Below are 25,140 nucleotides of genomic sequence, written 5' to 3'. Positions count from 1 at the left end.
AACAAAGCAGTTTATAAGTTATAGTTTACTAATAAAGCTGAATTTTAAGCAGAAATGGAATAAAAAACAGTGCCTTAGATCATCCCAATTTGTTTGCATCTATGTGAGATTTCTGACTCTACTGAGACAGTAAATCACTTACTTCATTGTGTCAGCAATGCTATAATAATATTATAAAAGAGATGATCTTCTGTCATAAATACTCAATCCTCCCAATTCCTAGCATCTAAATTTTAACTCCTTATTGAACTTGAAAATGTGAAGGAAATAATAGTTTTTATGGACTTAGCTATTATTTTGACAGTGCTATTTGTGTAATCATAGGAAATAATTTTATAGCATATTTTGACTAGGCAAGGGAGATACAATTCCTCGTGTTATGTACAGTAACACTAATTTTCTTTTCCCAACATAACTTGCTACTCATTTCAATAGGATATTAAGGTATAAGGAATTGTATCTTTTCTTTTAATGAAATACTTGGAATTACATCTGAAAAGAGTTAAAAACCGTGTTTTTTTTAAATCTTTGACTTTATTTGTGAACAAGGGTCTGGGAAATAGGTTTCACTTTTCAATTTCTATCTCTGCATGGGAATAATCCCAACTAAGAAAGTAAAAATGATACATCTTAAACCAAAAAGTATGCATGAACTTCTTTTTAAGATTTTGGATTTGATTATTCATTCATTAGACATTACTTACTGAGCACCTACTGTATGTCAATCACTGTAGTGCCATCCAATGGAACTTCTGCATTGATGAAAATGTCCTGTATCTACACTGTTCAACAAGAGAGCCACTAGACATATATGACTATGAAGTAGCTGAAATGTAGCTACTATGACTGAAAACATTTTTTAACTTACACTTAAATATTTAAATGTTTTAACTTACTTTTAAGTAATTTAAATTTAAATTGTCGTTTCTGGCTAGTGACTACTAGACCGCATACTAATCTAAACATCAGCAATACAGCTTTATGGTATATAAAGAAACCAGCCTCAAAAGGCTTAATTCTAATCAGGCAGAAAAATGCATACAGTAAAAAATGTGTATGGTTAAAAACTAAGAAATAAATATACACCAAGTGAGGGAAGGAAGCCAATTGACAATCTGTAAGAAGAATGTTCCAGGCAGAGAGAAGGAACTTAGCAAGAGAGAAATGACTTATTAAGCTAATACTTCAGGAAGAAAGCAACTTGACTTCAAGAGAAAAATGTGAAATTTTAACCTACTTATATATATGTAAGTAGATATAGTTTTTAAAATGAAAAAGAGTTATTACTAGTATCAAAAGTAATACAACTTTAGATACAGATACGAAGTCACATGAAATACCTATGTCATTCTTCACATTGAAATTTATCAATTCAAATCTTATTTGCCAGTGTAACTCTAATACCCTAAATTAAGAGGGGATGTTTTATTTTATTTTGTCAATATTTAATTCACTAGAAACAGCAATTTTGAGAAAAATGAACTAGCAAACTGAACAATGTGCTTTGCAAGATAGAGCTTTGGATTTCTACTCTGAAAATGCTGGGTGATCATAATCCTGTAAAAAACTGCTAATGCAAAATTAGTAATAAAATTATAGGTAAGAGAATTGCTCAAATATATTAAATTATATAGTTTTGTCAACAAGGACTTTTTCTTAACATGAATATTTTTGCTTTCTAAAACTCACATTTTCCTGTAACTTTAAATGCAATATTCTAAAGACATAGCAAAACATTTTTTCTATCTTACAGATAGAGTACACATTGCTTTTTAGTGTTTCATGTCCCTTAAGTTCCCTTAAGTTCTTGATCCTTCCTAGTAATATTTAAAAATGTCAAATGAAAGCTAACCTTTCATTTGACCTTCTTATAGATAAGTAGACAATGGGAAAAAAAAGTCAAATTGGTAATTTCTAATTTCCATTCTACTGAAAAATACTAAAAAGTGATTGCACAAGAAGTTCTCAAGACTTCTTGAGAACATCCATTCTGTTCATAATGTGATCTCTTAAAAATGATTCTCTCAAAGCAATGGAATTAATTTTTGATGATTGAGCATTCACTAATACACTGCTGAATGCCATGAAAATGTTCTCTTTTAGGAAAATAATTCATTCTCTGAGCTTTTAAACTTTACTATAGGCTAATTCCTAATTCTGCAACTAATAACAAATACATACTTTCCACATTGTAACTACTGTTTGTGTTTAGAATGTTTTGCTTTCTAGACTGTAAATTCCTTGAAAAATACAAATTCCTTGAAAACAGGAATGATACTTCGTTCACTTTGTGATCCATGGATTCTAGTGTACAATAGGCACTCAATAACCATTTGATATGACTTTGAATGAATGTGAAGAAGTTTTCTCTGTAAACACTACTTCGTTCTTCTTAAATAGCTTCCTACTGGCTGGATTTCCAATCCTTTCAAAGGAAAACAATATATAGTTTCACATGATGTTAAGGAACTCATCCACACATCAGTCTGAAAAGCCCTTGCCAGTAGAAGATTGTAATGATTGTGTGCTTGCGAAAATTTAACACCAGCCTGCCACATCAGGGGTATTTCTAACCACTTCCCTACACAGACCTCTACCTGGTCAAACCTGGATTTGCCTGATACTCTCCTGCATGCCATTGTCTCCCCTCTACTGGTCCCACCGATGGCCCCTCCCAGGAGTGTTTCCCTCTCCTTTTCTTGCTATTAAACCTCTGGTAATCCTCCTTCAAGAAACTGCATGAAAGAAACAAATCTGGACTAAATCAGGAATGAATTTTTACTGGAATTTAACCATCTGCTTTTCCTATGACTTTAGGCAAGTCATTTTACTGCTCTGATTTCTTACCTATAAAAATTTGGGGGGAAAATTTGTCTAACAGGATTGCTGGAAGATTTAAAAGAGAAGAACACAGATTTTATTACATATTAAGAATGGAATACATATTCTTCCTCTATCATGCATTCCATTCTTCAAGATTAATTTCTTCAATGTGAAGATGCGGATAAAAATATCAAAGCTCATGTTTTGTGAATAATTGAGAGAATGAATGTCAAAGTGATGTGAAAAGGCTAAAAATCCAAAGAAACATAAATTACTGTTGAATTAAACTTTATCTGAGACATTTCTGAGAAGGCTGGATAATTTCTGTGAAGGTTTCTCTGCCCGTCCCAGTCAGAAACAATAGTTTTCAATTCAGTAGCACCTGTTGACTAGTGCCTTAGATTAGAAATATAAAATCCCTGGATTATAAATTCTTTTATAAAATCCTTTCAGAATCTTTGGATTCCAAATCACAGGAAGAGACTTAGTCTGCCTTAAGGAAAATAAATTCAAAATCAAGGGGGTCAACTAAGGAAAAGGTACTGGTTTACCTTTGGAGATTCAACAGTGAGAGTTCCTCGACCTTCAATCAAAAATCAGGCCCTTTTTCTCTCTAATAAAAAATTTCAAAGTCCCAGGGGAGAGGATCTTGTTGGTTTAGCTGAAGGTCAGATACCTACCTCCAGATCACGGTGTTCTGTTCAGGGAATGAGGACTGTGTGTTACATGATCTTATGCACTCGTGGCTAAACTCAGAAAAGTAGAATTCACTTTGAGTGGGGCAGATTCCTCAAGAGATGTCATTTAAATGCTACAGATAATATATAAGAGGGACTAGTCCTTTCCTTTCTTTTGTATGCAAAGTTGTCCTTTTAAAAATCACTGAATTTACATATCCTGTCCTTTGAATTATTGACAGAAGCGTACATAATTTCCTTGCGTTTGTAAAGAAGGTGCATGTAAGATTCAGGTAAGTCAGAAGGGAAGAGTGGTTATCTGGAACCATCTCTGTCTGGTTCTGCTGGCCAGCTCTCCCAGGTGCTCCTTTCTCTCTCCCTCAACATGCAGTGCTTATGTAAAAACTGGAGATAAACTAGAAAAATGCACATGAAAACCAATTTATAGCACAAGGCATTATTACTATTCCCAGAAGTGTCTGACTAAAACCACAATTGTTTTTAACCAAATATACCTAACTGCATTCCAGGTCCTGACTACATATACATTTCTTCAGCCTAGTGAATCAAAGATTTCTGATAAATCAAGTTAATCCCATGCCAAAGAAGTTTCATAAGATCTTCCCTTTACTTAAGGCTTAGTTCTTATTTAACTATATATTAGGAGTCATGCTGTGCTACAAGAGTTAAAAAAAAAAAAAAAAAAAAAAAAAGAAAGAAACTAAAAGAAGAAGACAAAGAAAAAGAAAAAGAGAAAGAAAAAAAGGAAACTCTGGCACTTTTCCCTTGTAACTTCGTTCCTTCCAGTCATACAATTCTTTTCTTACAGGCATTTTTTGTTTGTTTGTTTTTAATCCACTTCTCCTTTCTTTAGGTTTCATTATATTTAAAATAATAAAATAAATGGAGGAAAGGCATCACAATATCTCAAATCTCTGTTAAACTCTAAAAGAGGAGTTTTTTCCAAATTAAATAAATCATTAAAAAAAAAAAAACTTTGTGTAACACCTATATTACTGTATATTATTTTGGATGTGTATTCTCTTTTTTTTCTGGATATATATTCTTAATTCACTTTCTTCTCAGGGGAAAAAAACACTTTAATTACAACTAATGACTAAAGAGAAAACCTACAGTTATAAGTTTATGGAAGATTCAAAGAAAGGCTCTTTTAATTTTTCAATGTGATAGTCTCCTGTAATCCCCACGGAAATGACCTTTTACTAATTCTGTCCATATTTCTGTGGAAGTGAAAGAAGTTTTAAATATTTTTGTTAAATCAAATTTTATTATACAAACAGGGTTAACATTTAACTTCAGTGTCATTAATATTTAAGTTATATATACAAACATAGGAAGAAAAAACAATGTAACTTCCAAATTTTATACTTAGAGATTATTTCTGGTTTTTCTACTATATGAATTCAAGATGAATTTTCCTTTTAAAAGATGATTGCACAGAACACAAACTTTTTTTAAAGTTAAATTGAGAAGAATATTTTATTTGGGGAATTTTATCAATATTATCAAACGCTTTATGATGATTTCTATGTGCACTATTTTAAGTTCTTTCAAATACTGTTATTGATTATTGCACTCATATAAATACTTTAGAAATGCTAACACATTTAACATTTCTCTGTTTCAAAAATACTGAGATACTCACAAAATCAGACTCCAAGTTAATATAAGAGGCAAAGACAAAAATTCAATTGTGGCCACCAAAGACCAAAACTAGCTTTAACTCCTCTTTCATCTCCATTATCTTTATATACTCCATCCCTTCATATGGATGATGAATTACTAATGAAATATCTCACTTTTATTGACCATTTCTGGTCATTGCCTCATATTTCATATTTCATATTTGTTCAAAGATAAAATCATTTTAATAATTATCTAAAAATTAAAATTGGGGAATTAACTTTGCTACCCAAAATCCAGGATTGGTGTCTTAACATAAAGAAAAATAAAATGTAGTTGATAAGTTATTTTGCAATATAAATAGCACTTCCTATTTTCAATAAAATCTATATTTATTGTTTTATTAGATTAACTTAGCTTTTACATTTGCAGGTGTTGGTTTTTATCGATCTCACTAAATGATTACAAGTAAATAGTAACTTTTTTTTTCTACTCATTTAATTGACTGTGGGAGGACTGATTGATTTCATGGCTCCATAACTTTTTTTGATGCAAGTGGCACAGGTGGAACCACTCAGCAGTTAAAGGACATGCTGTAATATAGTCAAAAACAAAATTATAATGAAGAGACACCATTTGTAGAAGGTAAGGAATGGCTACCATGAGAGCCAAGAGGAATTACAATAATAGGTGTAATATATGTCAAGAAGAATTGCCAGTTAGATTGAGATGGATACCTGGATCAGTTATGTCAACCGAGAAGTTACCACCACAGGGGTCATCAGAGTCACTTAAATGCTTATGAAAAAGCATCTCACTAACATAAATTAATAATATTCTAAATATTGCTAGCATTCATACAATTTGAGATCCTTAAAAGTAACTAATTATCTATTATTTAATAGGCCACAAAGGTTGGAAATGCCAGATTAGAGTGTAGTAAGGATAATTTGTCATTCCTGTGAAGAGTTATTTGATTTTTCCAGAATATTTTGAGAAAAATAAGGCTCATTGCTGACTAGAGATGCTGTTAGGGAAAATGATTTATGCAAATGGGGATGTAGGTGGGCACTATTGCATTTTCACAGTATTAATAATTTTAATGGTATTTAAAGATATATTCATTTAAAACCAGTGTCAAAAATGATCACTAAATAGCAAGGTATAAGAGATCACACATTTTATGATTCCATGTGTATGAAATGTCCAGAAAAGGGAAATCCACAGACAGATAGTAGATTAGTGGTTCCGGGGGTGAGGGTGGGGGGGATTAATGGTAAATGGGCACAGGGATCTCATTGGGATGATAAAAATGCTCTAAAACTGATTTACAGCGATGGCTGCACAATTTGGTAACTTTACTAAACATTATTGAATTGTATACCTGAAATGGATGAGGCATGTGATATGTAAAATACACCTCATTCAGTTGTAAGACACTTAGAAAGATAACTGACTCTGAAAGGAGGAGCAGAATTGAAATGGTTTACCACTTAATCTGTAATAGCTTGTTGTGAGGTTAAAATAAACTGTTTGGATACATTAGTTACTATCTATGAATTTCTATTTTCTCATCAACGAAATGAGTATAAGAATAACATCTACCTCACAGGACTGTTTTGAAGATTAAGAAAAATAATCCATGAATAAAAGAGCATCTGTCATATATTTATTGCATAGTAATTATTAGCTTTTTTTAATTTATTGAGACTCATTATACCAGATTTTCTACTTGGGAAAGAAGAAAAGCATAAAAGAATAACATTGGAATATCTATTAAGGGAAGGTACTGGAAATATTTTAGGTAAATATATAAAAACAAAAATAAATGGGAATCAGATTACTTTCACATTATTAACAACGTTTGGTTTGCTTAATTTCTGTATTAAATCTATATATGATTGAATTCATATTAGTTTAAAAGGGATTAAGTTTCACTATTTATATTCACTTTTAACATCCCCATTATGAGAAAAGTAATAAAAGATTAGGTACCATGAATAGAAAAAGAAACAAATAGCTCACCCTTATCTTCTAGGATTAATATTTTGTGATATACATTTTGACCTGCAGAAAAAGGAATTAACAATATTGGAATCTGGATGATGAGGTGGCTCAATCTGGGCTAGCATAGTTTCTTTTACTTCTTTTACTTTGACTAGGGAAACAGATGAAGAAAAACTTTGAATCCCAGATCACCATGATCTGTAACTTCAGATAAAGGTAAATTTCCACTATTGGAGAAGGAGGGAGGCCTAATTTCTCAGATTCCATGTAATCAATGTAGCTTTTTCTTTATAAAAAAGCTCTGATACTGATATGGAATTGTAACCGTGAGAAAAAAGAAACACGTCCCTAGGAAATGGACTAACAGAGAATGTTAGTCAGGACCTGGAAATAAGTTTATATTGATGAAAATTCTCATCTAAGGACATCTTACCCCTTAGAAGAAACTACTCTCATCTCTCAAGTTTGGCAGAAGACCCACCAAAAAAATTAGTTTAATTAATCAGGTTTGAAATATCTTTGATTATGAGTTAAAGAAAACCATAGATCATGAAAATGTGTTAAGAAAATTATCTCTGTATATATGACAAATACTATTGAAATATTATAAACAAGTTCACTATTAAAGTTTCATACATAAATTTTGAAGGTAAATTCTGGGATGATATATTTTGATGTATGCTTGTAAGACTTTCATTTTGTTGTCCTAAAATGCGTAATTCTCTCTCTTTTTCAAATTCCTGGATGAGTGTTAGAAGATTAAAAAAAAATATATCCTAGCTGAGCCACATGGGAGCCTTGTGAACTTGAATAAAGCTCATATGCTGATTTTTTAATTTTCTTGGAAATAGGGACAGAAGCTAAAATTACACATTTTTGTGAGGCTCATATATACTATTTTATGTGAAAATAATGTAAAACATATGGCTAGGCAAATAAAAAATATTGTCTCTATCATTCTTTTTAAGAAGAAAGAAAATGCCAAAGTCCAGATGGGAAATGTTATGATTAACAGGAAATTGTAACTTCATTATGTAATTTCATGGGGATTATCTGTGTACTTTACAGAAGCAAAAGAACAATGGACAAATATTTTAAAAAATCAAATTTAACTAGTAGTGAGGATTGCATATATCAAAGGGGGCTTAAATTTAAAGCTGTTTGGTATGTTATGTCTGGTTGCTTATTTACATGTCTGCTCAACAGCATCAATTATAAATACAGTGAAGAACATTTCATTAATGTTATCATGTATTCATTCTTATGGCAAAATGCATGTCTTTAATGTGCTAACTCATTTTTCTAACTGTACAAGATAAGAAGGCAAAAATGTTTGAGTTTTAGCCTTTATGGGAGAAACTAGTTCCAAATGAAGTTCATTCTCTGAAAAATTACTGTTTTATAGAACAGAATATTAAATTCCTTTTATTTGAAATACTCTGAGATATTTTCAAAGAATATGTAGCAGGAATTCCATTGAGAATTCTATATATTTATATATATTTGGTTATTAACCAGGGCCACAGGCCCCTGGAAGATGTTTTAAATGAGTTTCATGGGGTCTGTGGAAATCTTGAATGATTTGCAATTAAAGAAAATATGCGGGTATAATAATTTTCTGGAGAATACGCCTATAGCTTTTAAATGATACTAAAAGGAGTCCAGAACACAAAACGTTTAAGAACTGCTGGTTTCAAAATAAAATATTTAAAGTAACAAATATATTTCTATGATATTAATAACCATTTATATAGGAAAGGCTCTTGCATATTTCTGAAATGATTAAAATAAGTAATTGCCAAAAGGCACATTATTCTACATGCAGACATTTAATACATGTATTTAAGAATAGTCTCTGAAATGTACCGATTAATAGTGATGATTTATAAATGACTTGATTCTAACACCATTATTCTTTTATAGAAGACATGAACCTTCCAAAGAAAGTAACACACAGTAATCAAAACAAACAAAAAGCTTGCCAGTACTTGTATTTTCAATGTGTTAAAATAGCAGTTTATTAAATATATATTTATACTCAAAATGGCAAAGATAAAGGGTTGGATGATGATTGTTCTGAACTATAAGAAAATACACATTGAAATATGAAGTACATGGCCTATAACGCAAAATAAAAACTAATTATTGTGTTTTATTGCCCCTATTATATAGTGAAGACATTGGTTTCTATCTTCCAAATATGTCAGGAGGAAAAATAAATGAAATAAAATAATAAAATTAACACTAGTACTCATCTTACCATTTAACAAGAATACCTGAAATTTCATTTGAAAAAAAGTATCATTTATTCTAGCTTATATACATTTTTTAACTATATCATCAGGAGTCCCCATCATTCATTTTTCCACCAGCTATTTATTGACTGCCTACTATGTACCAGTTTCTTTTGAATTTGAAGTATTTTATTAAATCCCATTTGGTAAACACAATAAACACAACTTCCGGTGTCATGCCAACCCCCCCCCACCATGAATAATTGTCACCCTACAAATCTTCTATTCAGAAAATTGTAAGTACAACATGTGAAACACATTAAATTTTCTTAACGATCCTGTTGGGAAAAGCACACACCATGATACAGGTGACCAGTAAATAGTTATTAAAGATATAAAGTGTGGAATCATCCTTTTTGTTTTTTTGACAGTCATAGTAATTTAATGTGACTAAAAGTTAAAATAAATATTCATTTAAACTAATTTGAAAATTTGGAATTTATCCATTCAGATGAATAAATTGCTACTAGTACATTTTCAAAAGCTAAGTTGATGCTGTGTTCTACTCACACAAAGAAATATATTTCAATATCATGGGCAGCTTTGGTTAAAAATAATGACCTCAGCCTATAATACTTAGCTAATAAAAACATTAATCATAATGATAATTCAAAAGACTATGTATTCAAAAATTTAAACAGAAAGTTGATACATTATTCAAATAATATCAAAAGTAAGTATTGAACTAAAAATGTTTTAAAATCTGATTGTATAATAGATTGTATAATATATAATTGAGCATATGTAAGGAATAACAAAAATTCAGGGTGTTTAGATGAAGAAGTAACGTTTCAATCTTTCCCAATCTATCTAAACATATGTATATAAATATATCCTTCTGTACCCATCTGAATAAATTTAACATAATTATACATTATATTTATATATAATATGAATTCATAAATGTGGAAATTAAGAGTATAGACTGAATTTGTGGATATTGACTATCAGAACATACTTCAGGTAGGCATAAAATTCAAACCATTCTCTTTTTTTTCTTGATTTTTCTCAGTTGAAAATCGTATGATTCTTCTAAAATGTAACTAAGTCTTACTTAATCCTCCAAGTTAATATCAGAATATATCTTTGAAGGATGTTATGTGGTGAAAATAATTTGGATAATTCATTGTGTTAACATGTTTTAATGTATAGGAAAAATATGACTGTTTATGAATAAAAAGGGGGCAACATCTTTGCAAGGAAGAAATGAATTGTATAGAACTGCTTAAAACCATTAAAATAGGAAACAATTTCAAAGAACTAATAAAAGGTGAAAATACATATTTGGAGTCATCTTTCTTCCACCTATAAAAAAAGCAAATTCTTATCCTCATCTGTTTTAATGTTTATAATACCAACAAGTCACTTGCTCAGCTCTTGCTGGTGCTCACATTTGTTTACTTCAATATTCAAATTATTTTTCATTACATTGCAAGTGTTCTTTGTGGCATGAGAATTTCAGTGCAAGCTGAAAATATTTTCATTCAACTAGATTTGTTGAATGGACCTGCCTAACTTACTGTTTTTGTGAATTAAAAAAAAAAAAAAACAACAACAGCAAATGGAGCAGAATGGGCTAAATGTCTGTGGGCTAAAATAAGAAGAATTTTAAGACCAACAGCAATTTTGTAACATGCATTTCATGGTTATGGTTTGTAACTTTTCACTTCTGCTGTTTAAAATGAATATCGTAAAATGGAACCCTTTCTTCACGAGAAATGCTGTGTTTTGAATGGCATCAAGGATTTTTGTTTTTAGTTAGCATATACATAAAATAATCAATCTGCAACTTGGATTGTTATTTATGATTTAAATTTAATTCAATTCCCTACTTTTTATCATAGGGAATAAAAACACCAAACACAGAGCAAACACATATAGATCCCTAGAGTACATGTGTTTCTCTCTGGAAATAGCCAAGTGGTTGTATCCCAGTAGACTTCATAGAGTGACATAAAATACTGTGTTGGTTTCCAGGCTTGTTCCCAGCCCAGAACTCCGAACTTGCTTCTCAAAAAAAAAGTTAGCCTATCCCTCACTGAGCTAACCTGAACCAAATATGGATATTTGTATTTACTATATTTGGGAGTCTAGTCTTATCTTTTTCACTGGCATGTAAAAGATAATGGATGTCAAACTTTTACTCTTTAGATATATACTTAGCTTCTGTAAATGGAGCCAAAAAGGGGTTTGATTAACAGACCTGCATATATTTTCTCCACACTACCTCCATAAAATTGCTTCCCCGCAATCTAGAACACTCAATCTAAAGGGCAAATTGCTTGACATTCCAACTCTGAAATGTGGACATAATGAGGAACTAGGGATTTGAGGGGAAAGCGCAACTGCTCTCTCCTTTAGCCAACGTTCCACAGGTGTGAGCAATTCATCACTTAGAAAAATCTCCCAATTAAACAGAGGCTAGTTATTTATCATGCCACATGTTTTAAACTCATCATTTTATCAATAAGCTTTAGTTCAGGGAATCCTGATTAGAAGACCAGAGCATCATTCCAAAAAATGTTCACAAACAAATTCAACACAAAGTCTCAACCTTGTACAAAACAATTTCTGAAACTTTATTGTGAATTTTAGGGTACATTTAGTAAAGGATGTTATCCTTAATATAATTAATTAAAAATAAATTTGAAAGAAATGCACACACTACTTTTTTTTTAAAAAGCAAGGATAAGTACAGACTTTTGAAGCCACAATATATACAATTATATGAGTGCAATAAGCTTCCAAATACATTAGGCATATATTTGTTTAAATAAATAGTAGAATACTTGATTTGACATATGTGAGAGTCACACTGATAACACCAAAAAAATGTTTTACAAAATAAAGCCAGAAACGGAACATTATACAATTTGATATACAACTTTTAAAATACTTTATATATTCATTATTTACTTCAAATTAGTGTATACAAAGGTCCATTTTAATGAGGACACATTTTAACCGTGTGTTTAACACTGTTCAGCAAATATAGATATTAAGATGCATCCCTATACATGTTTCTAAATTCCCATTCAAATTAAATCATTCGCACAGGGAAGAAAGAATTTTACTAATCATTAACAGTGATAATTGTATTGATAAATTATCCATATAACACATTGTAAGATTATGTTCACTATTTTTAAATTTCTAAAATATATCACCTACTCTGGAGCCAATTTTCTTGCATGTATATAAAAGTTTAAATCAAAATAGAAAGATGTTGTTGCATTTAGCTTCTTAAATAATACCTACTCTGCAATATACTTATTTTAAATAATACCTTTAATTATCATGTTTCAATCAGGGGAAATTTTCCCTGTAATGCCTCATGAATAACCTTACTACGAATCTCAAGAATTCATTTCATTTAGTTGCAATAGAATATATGGTATTGTGAATACTAACTACAGAAAAATAGTATTATAGGAAAATGTGACATCAAGTGTTTTACATTCATGATTATTCATATATTATAGCACAAGAGAGACATCTTTCAGCCACATTTCACTTTTAGCATAGAATTAATTACACATATAATTAAAAATGTGGCTACTTTGGAGAAGTAAACTAAATATAAATTACAAAGGGTTCTTTTTTTTTTCAATTGAAAACAAACGTTTTAACTTTTATAAGGTTCATTAAAAAAAATCCAGGAAAGAAAATAAGAAAAGCAAACGCATCATTCTATCTTTAACTGGTGAAATGAGGAGAGGCACCACTCAATGGCTATTCCCTAAAAATTACTTAGGCAATAATGATTGAATAGAGGTACTCTGCCCTTAAATAATGAACAATGTGGTTATCCAGCTACTTCTACAGAACCTGCTGGGTAATATCAGAACACAATTATAGAGTGACTAGAGATGTATTTTTTTAAACATCTAGACAAAAAAAATATTAGGAAATCTAGTGTATGGGATCTAAAGTTGCATTTTTATACTTTTAGAATAGTAGGATATAAACCTATCTAAAAACATACGTAAAGACAAGCAAGACAAGTTAAATTCTCCTAAATCTCCCCCAATATCAAACCTCCCACAGTTTTAATGAAACAGCACCACATGTCAAGCACCCAGTCAATTGCTATAACTCACCAAGTTGCTTTTTATTTGTCATAATGAAAAGCATATACCCTTTCTTCAAGAAGTCAGTTGACATTAGGGAGGCTATGTAGAAGCACACGCAAATGTGGAATTTTAGTGTAGGTTATACACTTGGAAAACATGGGCATTGCCTTACTAACTATGGCACCTTCGTTTTCACTCAGAGAGAAGTGCCATCAGAGCTTATAGGAAGAAATATACTGATTTATGGTGATGGGGGAGGGTATTTCTTCTTTCCATATTTGCATTAGGGTGTGTGTGTGTGTTTGTGTGTGTTGGTATGTATTTAGGATAATAAAAAGATTAAATAGAATTCAAGTAACATGTGATTGCCAAAGAGTAATCTTATTTATTGCCCTTAAAATGAACAGGAGTTAATTAAGCAAATCCTAATGTCTTCTCAACATTCTGTGCTTTAAGATTTGACAGTGGCAAAGCAATGATTTGTTTAACTATAAAGTATGTATACATTCACACTAAATTAAAACATTTCCAGTCTTTTGACCAGTCTCTCATGTTAGAAACTACAGTAAAAGTACCCCAAATATTCTTTAATTTTTTTCTTAATTTTTGAAGTTAAATGGATCTTAAGGTATCATAAACTACAAATATCCCTAAATCGTGTAACAAATGTACTGAAAGTTAAAAGACAATTATTTCATTTCATCTGCATTTTGACCTCATCATTACGTTTAATAGACTTTATAATTCTGTTTTAATGGCACTACGCTGTATAACAAGATTCATCTATAATCATCAAATATTGTAAGAGTCACAAAGTTTGTGATTTCTCTATTTTTCAAATAAACACACCCATCTGGAATATTCCTGATGCTTTTGGCTTTAATAATACTATTCTAAGAAGAAAATAAAAAGTAAGCTTTTAAAATTACTGTGAATTACTAGAAGACCACTGCCTGATTGATGTGGATCTACAAAAGTGACACTGAAAATGTCATTTCAATATTGCTGTAGTAAACTTTTGCTAATTTGTGCACAGCATCCAACTGCATTTTACGGCTGAAAACAAAACAAAACAAAACAAAAAAGAATGCAAAAACACATGAAATTCAGGAAAAGAAGTCTACATCTTCCACTGAATACAAAAATCAAGAAATCACATTGCCAAAAATCTAAAACCTAGCTCCCCCCTCAGAAACTATATAAAAATATGTGCAAGAGCTTGCCAAAATAAATACATCCAAAGACAGTAATTTTAGTGAAGCACTGCTGCAGAAACAATCAATTTGCAATAGAGTTTAAAAAGTTTCAGATAACTTGAAAAATACATAAAGCCTAAGTAGCAGAAAATTTTTCCATAATTCTAAATATGAATTTATGAGCTTAGTAGCATAAAAAATAAAATTGGAGTTGGGGAGTTTTCAAAATACTGGAATTAAAATATTTTTAATAAAACTTTTGATAAGATATTGAACATCATTTCTCCTCAGAGACATTCCAAAAAATGTATAGCTTGTACATTAGATTTGTTGTGTCTATTTATTGCATCTAATATAATTTTCCTATTGCACCCATGGACTAAGCATACCTTTCCTGCAAATACTTTTAAGAGGCAAAAGCAGTTGTAATTAAATGGACAAAATCATACCCTACACATAAAAATGGCCAATCAGTTGAACCAATCTACAATATTGGTGGAAAACGTTTTAAGTATTTAATGAGAAAAATTATTGTGAAAGCTTCAGTCACATAGTTGCCTTCCACTTCCTGTTTCCTAGAAATCCTGAATGTGCAAAGACTAGGAGCTGGTGCCCATTTTCTTTGCCAATCACATGACAGCAGAGAAATCACTTTAGAATTTCCACTCTACTAGCACAATTTTGCCCAGTTTTCTTAATACTCTCATGTCATTCCTCAACTGCCTAACTGTGTTTATTAATCTTTATTTGGGGAGGTGGAGAACAAAGTACATGCTGGAAAGCATCTGCTCTCCTTAATGCAGGTATGTCCATTGGTAAGACTAATTAAATCTGGTTCTTATAATGTCCATTTGGAACAAGCCCACCTGTCACAATCATAACCATTAGCATAATGTCACTACAAATTATCACCAGCATCCAGAATGGGAATACAAAAATAATTTAGTTGTTTTACAAAGCCTTGTCTGCTTAATCCCCAGATAAAGGAAAACTCTGGCTATATTTTAGGAAATCTAAAAAGCTAAGTCAATACATCATGTTACACACTATAATCATGTCTGTGTGCCAGAATTTTGGTTTCCAAACCCCAACTGGGATCTCTATCACAAGACCGTAACCTATTGTGAAACCCAAGTTTGACATTCTTCCACCTGAATCTGAACGTAAAAATAGTCTACTAAAAGCATTTGTTTTTATATTTGGTCTAATAAAACACGAGTGCCATCAAAAATAGCATCATTTTTTAAAAAATGACTTCTTTAAACAAATGCACAAAAACACTTCCCCAATATCCAACAATAAATTGATTTCTATCTTTGCATATATCATGAGCTTCAGAGTAAATGTGACTGTATGTCAAGAGTTATGCTTTTCCAATATCATATCTCACTAATTTAAACAAAAGAAATCCTGCTGCTCTACTTCATTGACAAATTAACAGGTGAACTTAGCTTCTGCAAATCTACGGTTAATCTAAAAGTGTGCCCTTACCAATAGTCTTGTTGTCTAATTAAAACCATAAAATCTACATTCAGTCAACATGTTCAGCACTGCTCTTTAATTAGAATAATTTGAATCTTTCTGCCTATTAAAGCTTATTAGTTAGAGTCATCGAGAAAAAGCTGTCACCCTAAAATGGCTCTCCAACCAAGTTCTAAAAAAACAGAGTCTTCACAATCAAAATGTAAGGAATGCAAGCAGCAAAAATATAGGCTTTTAGAATTATAAGTTGATCTGTTTTCTCATATCAAGAAACTCTGCTTTTAAAGAACAGATATTTTTCTATTCTTGAGGTGTGTGACAGAATTTGTGTCCTAAATAAGAACAGCAGTTGTGAAAGTGATTCCATGATCTACAAGCACTACACACAACAGACAAAAAGGTTAACATGTTACTCCAAGAATCAATTTCCAAATAGAATAGGAAAAACTGTGCATCCATAATTCCCAGTTATCCCATTTTATCCCTCAAATGTATAAAATTAAAACTGTAAGATTCTCATCTAGAAGTTTTATTGAAATACATCTACTTTAATAGTTCATGATGCACAAATTTTATTAACTATACGGTTGAAATGGTTCTCTCCAGTTCTCAGTGTTAAGGGGGATCTTCAAAGTCGAACATGTGGTTGATAATTTTACCAAAAATTGTTAAAAGACTTAAGCAAGGATGACATTAAGAAGAAAGTAATAAAATATGGTATATTTTCAGAACTTTGTAAAATAACTGGATCATTTTTGTGGTTGTGGGTGATTAAAACTGGAAAACCCACTGTAGGTAGAATGCTAAACTTATAAATAACAATAAAATAACTTATCATATACATAGATATGAAGTTGTGTTCTCCTACTGCATTACTGATAGGCTGGGGGGAAGCCCATTCTGATTCTAGCTAGAAAGTTCGTGCAGAGGTGTGGTTCGTATATCTGACCAGTTCAGGAACAGGGGCTGGAATAAAGATTTAAAAACAAAAACAAAAAAAAACAAGGAAAGCATCATTCTAGTCTAGTGAATTGATGAGATCCATTTGTTGTCTTTAAAATTTGATACACCCCCCTCCATTTCTAGAGCCCTTCTTGTATGAGGAGTAATGAGGACTAACATAATAGTAAAATCACAGAATTGTTTCTTCTATTTTAAGATGAGCAAAAAGCTTGTAATTCATTGCAAAAATCTACTCTCTGTGAAATTTTCCCGCGTCCTACTGCCTAAAAGATAGAAATGCTAATTACTACCCTTACTATGTACTGTCTGAATGTTTGCTGTAAACTGTAAAGAACCACATATGCCTTAGGTATGATTATTTCATCACACTATGTGCTCAATGGCAAAATTTGTACACTAAAGCAACAACAACAAAACATATTAAATTAGACTTTAGCTATCGTTTTTGACCTTTACACAAGAATTTACTGTTGTCACAGTTCACTCTTGGCAATGTGCTATAATTTTTAAAAAAAATAAAAGTTCAATCGTAGAGGCAGTATTTTAGCAGCCTAGGGCAAAGCCTTGGGTACCAAACTGCTTGGGTTGGAGCCGTGAATGCTTCCCTTATTAGAAATGTAACTTAAGCAAGCCAGGGCTGTTTTTCATATTTAAGGAGTTAACACATGTAAAGGGCTGAGAAGGACGACAGGCGCATAGTGAGCGCTCAATAAATGGTGGCCATTATCATTATCTGTGTAAGTAAAGGATGGTGTTGGAAAACCACTTTCTAACCAGTGCAATATGGTTTCTGGAAATAGAGACAAGATATTGGTACCAAAGTGAATATTGAGATTTTCTCTTTACAGAAGCCAAAATATCTGTCACTTCTGTGAAAATTGGTGTTCAGCCGAAATCACTGTGGTTTATGTTGGCTAGTAACTTTCATACATGTTTAAATGCATTTTTATATTTTTTAGTAATAATTGCTAATCATGTTAATGCACCCAACAATTAATTAGTTTCAAACTCTATCATTCTCTCGAAACTCAATGATTTTCTTCTTCTTAATGCTTGTTTTTTCCCCTAGATATTCTATTATGGTTACCTAATGTTGCTTTTGTCCAAATTCCTAATGAATTTCTTTCTTTTCCAGGCAAAACATTGGAAGGACTGACTATGCAAGTTCATTAAAATACAAGCCTCCAGTTCCAAATCAGCTGCCAGCATACATCATCTCTTTGTACTTTTACAATAGAGAACTGATTTGATTAATCAGATAGCTGTGATTTGCGGCATTGTCCCCAGAATTGCTCATTCTGACAATGGTCCATGAACTCAAATAATTTTAAGTCTTGGCCTGTCCAGTTTCTCACCTTGCCAGACACTGTTTATATCTCATTCAGTCCATTACTGCCCCAAAATAGCTAAAGTGCTTCTGATGTAAAATCTTTGGATATTCCTTTGACACTAATATAAAATTTTTAATATTATTTCTAGATTCTTTATAATTTTCTGTCACCTCCATTGGTAATATCAAATAGTTTTAAAGTTTTATTTTTAATAGTCTCCAAATGATGCATGGATTTTTAAAAATACTTTGAGGATAGAATATGAATATTTACAAAGCATATAATGTTCATAGTCATACGATTATCCCTCCAAAATTACTTAGTGTTTATATTTATGTAATTTTTCCCTAGATGGTGAATATCTGCATAATAAATGGGAAGTTTTGACCAAAAAATAGATAGATCTTACGAGCACTTAATTAATAAAATAATTAGGTTGACACAGGCTATGATTAAATCATTTGGCACTAATAGAAGCTTCTACCATATTTCTTTTACTACTGTTAGTCACCAGAAATGGAAAAGAATTGACCAAAAGGAAAATTAGGTACATTGGGTGCTGGACCTGCTTGAGTATCACACACACACAAAAGACATGAGACTGCTGTGACTACTCAAGGCTTTATCAGAACCTAGACCTTTTATAGGAGTGGTTAGAGGAATACACTTAGAAATAAGCAAAGGGTGAAGAATACAAAATAATATTTGTAACAGAACCCCATTAACTACTAATGTTTGTGATGTTGAGATTGCCACATCTGAGTTTATGTTGAAATTGGTTATATCAGACAAGAAAATACTCATATGATTTCTAAACCAAATTTATTTAAGTGTTTACTTTAAATGAAACCTAAGATCTTATGGGTTTGAAATATTTCTCCTCCCTCTCCAGATCACTCAGTTTGAGCTCTAATATTAACCCCTCTATTAGGCAAACACTCACACTTTCCCATGTAAAACACTGGAGAATTCAAAATTTCACAGTGAAAGCCAACACACTGCAATACAAGAGCAGAATGAGTGAATTCCCAGGACTCAAGACCTGGACTAAGCCATTGTTCAAAATACCCCACTTCCTCATCACTTAATTCGGACAGATCACTGGCGTACTTGGAGGAACACAATATATTAAGAACAATTGCATCTGAATTTACCTTCTTTGTGTAAGCCATTTACTGCATCTGTATTTTAACCTCTCTTCACATTGGAACTGTTGAGAACATTTTAAGGAAGAACATTTGTTGCCGCACATTCAGGATATGAGCATCAGAAGAGGCTGCTTAACATGAAAAAAAAAAGTGTCTTGTGGCCAAAAATGTAGTATTTCTGGAACTACACCTCCCTCCATATATGTCACCTTCCCAAACTTGGAAACTGGCTCCTATAACCCATCCACATATGGAGTTTAATACTCCCTTTACAAATATCTCCAACAAAAACAACAAAAGAATTGGGTTTTCCTAAAGTTTTTAAAAGATGAAAGAGCACAATGCAGAAAGTAGTGACACATGCAAGCCGATTGAGGGATTCAGAAATCAATGAAATATTAGAAGAATAACCATTTCTAAGTTGCTATCCAGGAATCAGAACCATCCCATGGGTTCTTGTTTCTGTGGTGTTCTGGAGAGAATGTGGTAGGTTCTGCTACTGCAAAGCCCAGTTTTCATTTATCTCTGTATAACCAAATAGCACTTGTTATTTGACAATCAGGGGGTATATTTAAGGGGTATTTAAGCTAATTAATTATTTTTCTCATTGATTAGTTGAGCTATATAAAACATCCTAATAAAAGAAATAAAGCAAATGATTTCCAAATTGGCAATTCAGTCCTTTTAATCCCAAACTTGTTTTTCCCTCAGCAATAGATTGACAGTAGTGATTACTCAGATTATTTCTTCAACTTAACTCTATTTTGTCTTTGAATGAGCAGGCTGCCTATAAATCAATAAGCATTATTTGATTTAATTAGCCTTTGTAAGACTTTTGCTGATAATACATGACACCATAAGCCAAAATTACAACTGTTTGGCTCTTTTTTCTTTATGTTTACATATCACCTCAAAACTTTGTACAATTCCCCAATATTCACAAAAGCTGAAATACCAAATTCATCTTAATGCATTATTACAGAAAAAAGATAATTAAACAAACCTAATTAGAATACTATTAATGTTAAAAATTGTGGTAACTATGTACCTATTTTAAGTTGATAGTGTTTCAATCAAACTATGAACATCATTAATCTGCTTGAGATTTTACTTTTCTCCTGTTTCATGATCTCTGATGTAGGAGAAAACAGTTAATTTTCTAGTTCAAAAGAGGAAAATTAATCAGGCAGAGATCTCAAAGAAGATAAAGGCAAGCTCTGTTATCAACAAGAAGGCAGGAGAGTGATAATGCAGATCATACAAACAATGAGAATATTGCAAATCGTTCATTGTAGGGAGAGACTGAAGCATGTGATTTATTTTGTAATTGTTTTTCCTGAGCCAATATTAACATTGATTTTCACTGTTTGAACATATATCAACTGATGATAGGAAAGAATAGGCCAGACAGATGCTGGGTGGCAAGAGGAAACCTGCTAAGGTTTGATATTTCCCCAAGTAATTAACAAAAGCTATAGCTAAAATTTTAATAAAATAAAAAAGTAGTCGAGTCCCATCATCTAAGTTTCAGAGGAGAAAACGGAATCCTCAAGACAGTAAGTGAAATTTTAGCAAAGTATAAATGGTTTTGAAAAGGTCATTACTGTAGCCAAAAATAAGAAGTTAATATGTATTGAAATGTTGAAAATGGAAAAATCTATGTATTTATTTTAATAACCACTATTCATTTGTTTTTCTTTGGTAAAACAATCATAGTCACTTGCAAAATTCACAATAAACAAGGAATTAAAACCAGGCAAAAGCATATCTTAACTGTCACTGTGAATAATGGTGAGATTGCCACATCTCTAATTTCATGTAGAAATTGATTAAAACTGACAGGGTAACATTCATGTAATTTCCATATCAACCTTTATTTAAATGTAACCTCTTGCTAACCTTAATATATCCTGTTGCTTGGTTCTAAATTAGTTTATCAAACTGTCCATGTTTTCACATTATTGAAAAGTGAATTGTATATCATCACTTGATTGGTCATATCCCCAAAAGTGATATTTATATTTAATCAATATATTTAATTAACAAGTGCTATTATTCACTTTATTCCTGAGGTTGACATATTTTAGCAGGTTTCAATTCTGTAGTTCATTTACGTTATAGTAATTACTTGGTGATAGTTGTGCAAGCATCCACAGATGCTTTCCACAGTTGGAGAGATACTTCTAGTGTTAGGCTCCAGCTTGATGGTTTATCACAGAAGCCTAATTGCAATTAAAATAGTACATTTTCTGGCAGAAAAGATTTATCTTTTAAAATATGTTTGCACAAGAATCTGCAGGTGAAGCATTATATGCATTATTTTTCAAAAAATCAATTTTTGTACTTGCATATGGTGTTGAAGTTTGAAATGACCTGCTTATACAAACATTCAGCCATATGTACTTTACTATTTTGGAAAGTAAGTTAAAAATAGCAAAGTCTGTCTTGCCTGAAATATAAAGCCCAATTATGACATTTTCTTCAATGATTAAAGAAAATCAAATTTAAGGATATGAATGTTCCTCGATTTAAAAGACACATGTAATAAAGGTCTCTACTTTAAAATTTTGTGTCATTGCGTTGATTCCTTGAAATATTGTGATAAATATTCATAAGAAAACGGACTTGCCAAAATCACAACCATCTGGAGGTAAAAGCCAATTAAACCAAACATTTGTTCCAGCCAGGGTTTAACGATCCTGCTCCACGTGTATGTTAAGCTTATGTTCTTTGAAGGCTGAAAACATTTTTTTTGCACAATATGGTGACCCAAAATACCTCTTTCAAAATGGGTTCTCATAGGAGTGGAACTCAATTTTTAGAGAACACTGTCTCTTATAACATGGGTTATAACTCAACATTATCAATGTATGCCATGTTTTTAAAGTCATTTTTAATATAGCAAATATGCTAATCTCATAGTTACAAACTGAAGTTTTACTTGTAACTATATGTTATTAACACCTCTGCCTGTAGAAGGAGTGTGATTTAAAGAATGAAAAAGTGCATTTCCCTCTAAATTAACCAAAGGATAAATTTAAAACCTGGCATCCTTATAATTAGGGTAGTAGATATTAGAATTTTATTACCCCTCTGAAAAATCAAGCCTCCAACATTGGGTAAAAGAAAAACACACACACACACACACACACACACACACACACAAAACAGAAAACAAAATCCCACTACGTTGTGTTTTTTTTCCTTTTTTAAATATTTCAGGGAAATGATGACATCAATTTAAAACCAAGAGAGTTTTCATATTTTTAAAAATAAGGCAATTACAAGAAAAAAGTATTGTGCTTCAAGTCCACCGGAATTTTTTAAAGCAAAGACAATGTCTTATTCATTTATTTTAAACAGTCCCATTGTCGAACACTGTTCCTGGCTCACAGCAGTTACTCAATAAATATCTGTTGAATAACAGAATGAATGAAAAATAAAAATAAATCTAATTTGTGCATAAGCCAGTGGATCATATCACAGGCCTTTGGCGGCAGAAAGATTTCATTATTATATAAGAGAATAGAAAAGAATGAAAATGTGAAACTATAGGATTTACTTCTTGAATAAGTTTTAGCATTCATTAGAAATATATATATTATTTTGCTTAGTGGCTTAGTGTTTGGATAGATATTGTCTAGTTTTCATGCTCACATTTAAATGAGATAAGTGTTCAGCAGGCATAAGAAGTCTTTTACATTGCTAAATGAGAGCATGAAGGGGAACCCTGTTCACACAAGAAAAGATATGAGGAGTGTAGTTCAAAAAACACAATTCTCTTCACAGAATAAGGCTTGAATAATTACCTGAACTGTAATTTACATAGATTTCCTGTATTGACAATTAGTTCTCCATTATAAGAGCTAATAGAAAATATCATTGATATGGACAACCTAAAATGATGACCACCTTCATTTACATTTAGCTATATAGTATATATGAATATGTATTTGATGCCATGAGAATACCACATATGTGAAATAAAACAATGAATACAAATCCTTGAGGCCCGATTCTTGGCTTTAAAAAATTGTTTAACACCCTCATTTTGGCTGATTATCTTTTAAGTTTGCAGCTCTGACTAGGAAGGAGACTAGCATTTAGGAACATCTACTACATACCATGCTTTAGTCCTTACAATTACTCCATGAGGTCTGATATCCAAGGTCATATCCATACTATGTCCCTGCCCTGCTCAGTAACCCAGGGCTGTTAGATAGAGATACATTTTAGCATAAAACAAGCAACATCCTAAAGGAAATCATGCCATAATGCCACGTTTTCTGTTAGTTTAAACTTTCCCAAGCACAAACAGTAGGGTTTTAAGGTTCTTGTCATCATTTTGTTTGGTTTTATTTTAAAACCCTTTCTTCTAAAATTAGGCCAAAAGGCCAATCAAAAAAAAAAAAAAAAAAAAATCTAATTGCACTGGGAGGATGGGAAAAGTTAATAAGTAAAAACTCAATTTGTACCATCTAAGTGACAATGAGGCCAACTGGAAGTGGACTGTTTCCACCTTTTTATTTAGCTGATAAAGCTGATTAGAATTAGAAAAAAATCCCCACTATATTCTGCTCCAAATCCATGTAAGTACCTTTATGTTGATGATACCAACAATTTTAACACAGGGCGATAATTTTGGCCCCACTGTATTAAGAAAACCTATTTCTGTTACCATCATATTGTTCACATTTTCATTTGTTGGGTTTCATTTATGTTATTATGTCGCCCATATAATCAAACACTGTAAACTTGTACGTTAAGATATTATAAACTTATTTATAAATGAACATATATTATCTTAAAATAAGAAAAATAGTAAAAACTATTGGGCATTTTGTTTCTGATAGAAATGTGATGAATCTTGGAAATATGATCAACATACTCCAAAATATTTTGACTAGTTGGATTACACCATGGATGTCATTATTTTAACACAGTCTATGCAATAATTAGAAGCAAGAACCAGCAGGTTTCAAATGACTCCAGCTGTGTTAAGTACTGACTGTGAAAACAGATCCACTCTCTTACACGCTGTTTTATAATAGAAGTGATGTATAAGGTAAATCCCCAGATGGGTGGAGCGCCTATGGGTAAATGAAGGGGAAGTAAATTAATAACAAATATTAATGTTAAAACATGGCATGCAAATGAAAGTTGTAAAATACTCAAAACAAAACATGAAGCAATAACATCTATCTGCTATTCTGATGCTATTACAAGGGTCAACTTTTCAGAACTCTGAAATAACCATAAAAAAATTGATCTAAAACAAAAGCAGACCAACAGGGATGATTTAATTATTAAAAAGATACAATAAAACCCAGATTCATGAAAACCACCAAAAACAAAACTAAAGAAAGCATTAAATGAAATAGGATGCTTCTGTCAGTGGCAAGTTGGATATCCTTGGATGAGAGGAGAGCGGAATACGGGTAGCTTTTTTTGAGTGCCTGCCTACCTTGGGCTAGATACACGGACCACTCATGTATGGATCAG

General features: G+C 31.7%; 1 protein-coding gene across 11 annotated transcripts in view; it reads right to left on the bottom strand.

Moving 5' to 3' along the window:
* Nucleotides 1–25,140, bottom strand: part of PCDH9 (protocadherin 9) — a 1,016,093-nt gene that overhangs the window by 974,865 nt on the left and 16,088 nt on the right. Inside the window, exon 3 of one of the 11 annotated variants that reach the window (XM_037800556.1) lies at nt 24,039–24,728. The exons of the other annotated variants lie outside the window; for them this stretch is intronic. Within the exon in view, the coding sequence (XP_037656484.1) occupies nt 24,681–24,728 (48 nt within the window). The 3' untranslated portion in view covers nt 24,039–24,680. Of the gene's footprint in view, nt 1–24,038; nt 24,729–25,140 lie in introns of those variants that run through there. 11 annotated transcript variants of the gene reach the window in all.

The sequence above is a fragment of the Choloepus didactylus genome, chromosome 12, assembly GCF_015220235.1.
Source record: "Choloepus didactylus isolate mChoDid1 chromosome 12, mChoDid1.pri, whole genome shotgun sequence".
Lineage (NCBI taxonomy): Eukaryota > Metazoa > Chordata > Mammalia > Pilosa > Megalonychidae > Choloepus > Choloepus didactylus.
The sequence above is the reverse complement of the archived record's forward strand: the minus strand, read 5'-3'. Positions and strand labels throughout refer to the sequence as shown.